Source organism: Camelina sativa, chromosome 14, assembly GCF_000633955.1.
Source record: "Camelina sativa cultivar DH55 chromosome 14, Cs, whole genome shotgun sequence".
NCBI classification, from domain to species: Eukaryota; Viridiplantae; Streptophyta; class Magnoliopsida; order Brassicales; family Brassicaceae; genus Camelina; species Camelina sativa.
In genome coordinates this window covers 27,116,799-27,120,750 of record NC_025698.1, presented here as the reverse complement: position 1 = coordinate 27,120,750, position 3,952 = coordinate 27,116,799, and the positions used below count along the sequence as shown (strand labels likewise).

Here is a 3,952-nt window from a genome sequence, read left to right as displayed (position 1 = left end):
GCATCAACTGCTTGATTAATCGCTGCATCTTCAGCTTCAACTATTTGACTCATAGCTGCTTTAACTCTTGGATTCATAGCTGCATCTTCAGCATCAACTGTTGGATTCATTGCTGCATCTCCAGCTTCAATTATTTGACTCATAGCTGCTTTAACTATTGGACTCATAGCTGCATCTCCAGCTTCAACAATTGGATTCATAGCTGCATCTCCAGCTTCAACAGTTTGTTCCATAGCTGAATCCTCAACTGGTTTCGCTGTCTTGGGATGTGGCGTTGCCTCTTGCTTAACCTTTGGATCCATTTTACCAACCTTCTTCTCTGCGGGTGACTGAACTTCGGCTGTACTAGAAGACATTTTTGCTGTAGTGGCGCTTCTCATGACACGGCCGTATTTAGGAGGAAAAGACTTGCCATTGTACAATTGCACACACCTGGAGCAATGCCACTCAGATTTCGGAACTCCTTTCATGTTGTGAGCTTGTAGACATTTCAAGTGATATCCTTTTTCACAAGCATCACAGATTAGCACGGTCTCTACTTCATTGATATTTCCGTGACACATTTGGCATGTCATTGCTTTACTCATGTATTCTCTTGAAGGTGGGTTCCACAAGACATTTTGTTTAGCCCGCGGTTGCAGAACTTTATGGATTAACTTGGCAATTTCAGCATGGTTGTTGTTTCCAAAAGGTGAAGAAGTTTGACCGTAACTCACGCCTTTCACGCCTGGGAATGCACCTGGTGGAGTTTGAGACATAAATGGTCTAAAGGTCGGATCTGTGACTCTGGAAGAACTCTGAACAGGAACTTTGCTATCTGACGCAGTACCAAATGATATGGTGGAGGAACTCGAATGAGGTTGGGCAGACCATGTTGTGGCATTCCCATAGTAGTTTCCAGCAGGAACTGCTGGTTCAGAAGAAGAGGTAATAACTTAGAGATGATAGATACTTGTCAATGAACAGATAAAGAAACAGAAGATATGAAACCCAAACTCGAACTCAAAATGAAAACCTCATGGACGTTTCCAAGTTTCAGTTAGCAAAAAAGAACTGATAACCAGGATTAGCGAGAGAATTTGCCAAGTGTCAACAGAAAATGTAGAAGACACCAGTAAGCTTTCTACTGAGAACAAAACTTATTAAAACACTCTGATAATGACCAAATGATAATGTTGCACTATGAGCACATATTCATTACGTTTTTTAACTTCTAACATATAAAGTATAACCATATCAAATCAACTAAATGACCAAACAATTCACCAGCTAACACCAATTTTGAGCTATGTTTTCTAGCTGATCATATCTTAGCAAAGAAAATATCTAGAATACAAAAAAGGGAATAGAACAACAAGGTAAGAAAAGTGGAGATACCTGGTGCCTGAGAAGGACCGGTATGCATATCTGACTTAAACTGTGGTCTCTCTATCCTAGGTTGTGTTATCTTAGTTGCATCCCTAACAAAATGGCTTCCAGTAGCAGGATTAACAGAACTAGTGGTTGCCTTCACTTCGCTATTAGGCCACTGATGTGAGGTAGAAACATGATTTGCTGCTGCAAAAATCATAAGAGTGGAGAAGATTACCATGACTAACTCTTGAAGTTATTATTAGCTAATGGTTAATTGAATATACTGATCGTAAACGTAGTCATACCCGGAACTGAAGAATGAACCGTAGATGTATAAGTAGTGGACACTACTGGGTTCTTCTTCGATTCTTCCATCTGGAGAGAAACAAAAACAAAAATTGCTACTTTGATTAACTCCGAAAACATCTTTATAGAGTCAGATCAATGTGCATGGTTACATCCTAATCGAGAAATTGAAACATAGAAGTAAGTAAAAAAAAGGAGACAAACCTTTCTCCTCCCAAGAGATAGCTTCTCAGAGATGGTCAATTTAGGAGCTCGGAACCCTAATCTCTGATCTTTAACCTTAGCATTCAAACCCAGATCTTCAATGACAGCTCCGATAGCATCCCTAGAGATGATATCCTTAGGAGTGAACTCCTGACACATATCAACCAATTTCGATTTAGCTTCAACCATCAGCTCAATCTCAAGTTCCGTCGGGTTTTTCCCACCTCGGATCTTCCGCAATGCCGATAAAACGAGAACGATCTCCGCCACTCTGTTCACTTCTTCGTCGAAACGTGGCTTCTTCGCCGGCGGTTGTTCCTCCACCACCGCAACAGATTCGTCAACTCCGTCTCTATGCTCTTCAGATTGGAGATTCACCGGTACATCGCTAATCGCCACATCCATCTCTAACGAAGATGAAAGAGAAAGAGATCCGCGAAAGGAGAGAGAGAGAGAGAGAGTGGGAAGAAGAGAAACCCTAGAAGAAAAAGATAGAGAGGGAAGAAGATCTGAGTTTGGTTTTGTTTGTTTTAAAAAAATTGAAAAGGGAATTAAAATGTGACGAAAACCTAATAATTTTCGCGGGTAAAAAATTTGGGGGAAAAGTTTTTAGAAAAGGACGACGACGAGGACGAGTCGATTAACCAAATTTTACAAAAGAGTTTTTTCGCAGCAGCTAAGAAGATGATGAGAGAGGCGTGCGCTGCTTCGGCTTCTTTATTTTTTCTAGAGAGATATCATCAGCTGTGCAATTGTTTTTCTGGGTTCATAGTTGGGCCTTCCGATTATATCAACAGGCCTTATTATATACTTATTCCTAAACAGGCTTAGGGAAACTGGGCTTTTATATCTTTTTTTTTTTTTTCCTGTAATAGAGGTTGAATACCAAACCGAATCAAAGTTTCTTTAACCAAATCTCTAATCACAATTAAGACATACAAATTATTTTATACCGGATTGTAATCAACCGTTGAGGCTTTTTAAGAGTGTGAAGGCTGTTTGTAGCCTTTACACATCAGTTTTGAGATAAAAATTATTTAATATGGTCATGTGTGTTGCAAAGAGAGTTTACCATATGCACAAATAAATTCTTCCAACCAAAAAAAAATGCAGTTTCTTAGAGATTCTAGAATATTACAAGTAAAATTATATATTGTGGGTTTTTTTTTGTGTGCATTTAACCAATGTTAGGATTGTCGTACATGTAAAAATGTATGTCGTGAATTAGAATGTTGTGGGAAGAGAAGCATCATGTCATTGTTGTTCATCATAATTGTATAGACTACATGTATTTGAATACCATCATATTCCATTAGATCAAATATCTCTCATGATTACAAACTTGTTAGAATGTCACTTCACTATATATTTTTCAAAATTGAAATTAGTAAATTGTGTAATCTTACAATTTAATCCATCAAAAAGAGTTTCTCATAAAATTTGGTTAGTGGTTTTGTGATATTTTTTTTTTGTTGTTTCACATATATTTTGGTCAATTTATATCAAGAACTGCTCTTCATATGAACTAATGTTTGGTCGATAAATAACCAATAACAAAATGACAACATCACCAAGGCATTACTATGACAGTTACACATTATAACACATTATAATGTGTTATTTCAGTTACAAAATAAAGATGAGAATAATCCAAATTTGGATTTCAAGTAGCGGTTAATACAAACATTCAGAATTTTATAGACATTCAAAAATACAAAAACAAATCTTCAAGGCTCCATTTTTTACATCTGAGTTTCGGAGCTTTCACCTTGTTGCTTTATCACATGGTTTATGTAATAACGTCCAGAAAATTCAGACCTGTAAATATATAAAATGTTTTAAGAAATTTTACTTTAACATTATACATAACTTGTTTTAATATACATAAAATCATCTTACATAGCCTGGTGATGCTCCAGTCCTTCGAACTCTAGTTTTATAAAGATATTCGAAGAGGCAAATGTGTTTTCAATACATGGTGCACCTATAGACATTTAGAATTTAAAGTGAATATATTGGTTACCTTATGATAATAATATCATAATTAATTTATGTTACATACCTTCATATTCTCTGACCTTCATAAACC

The 3,952-nt window shown here is 36.7% G+C and overlaps 1 protein-coding gene across 1 annotated transcript in view; it reads right to left on the bottom strand.

Annotated features, from left to right (window-relative positions):
* Positions 1-2,560, bottom strand: part of LOC104742594 (PHD finger protein At3g20280-like) — an 11,490-nt gene extending 8,930 nt beyond the window's left edge. Inside the window, exons 1-4 of the mRNA XM_019236377.1 lie at positions 1,864-2,560; positions 1,659-1,728; positions 1,378-1,557; positions 1-910 (exon numbers count right to left, since the gene is read on the bottom strand). Coding sequence (XP_019091922.1) covers positions 1-910; positions 1,378-1,557; positions 1,659-1,728; positions 1,864-2,268 — 1,565 coding nt within the window. The 5' untranslated portion in view covers positions 2,269-2,560. The remainder of the gene's footprint in view (positions 911-1,377; positions 1,558-1,658; positions 1,729-1,863) is intronic.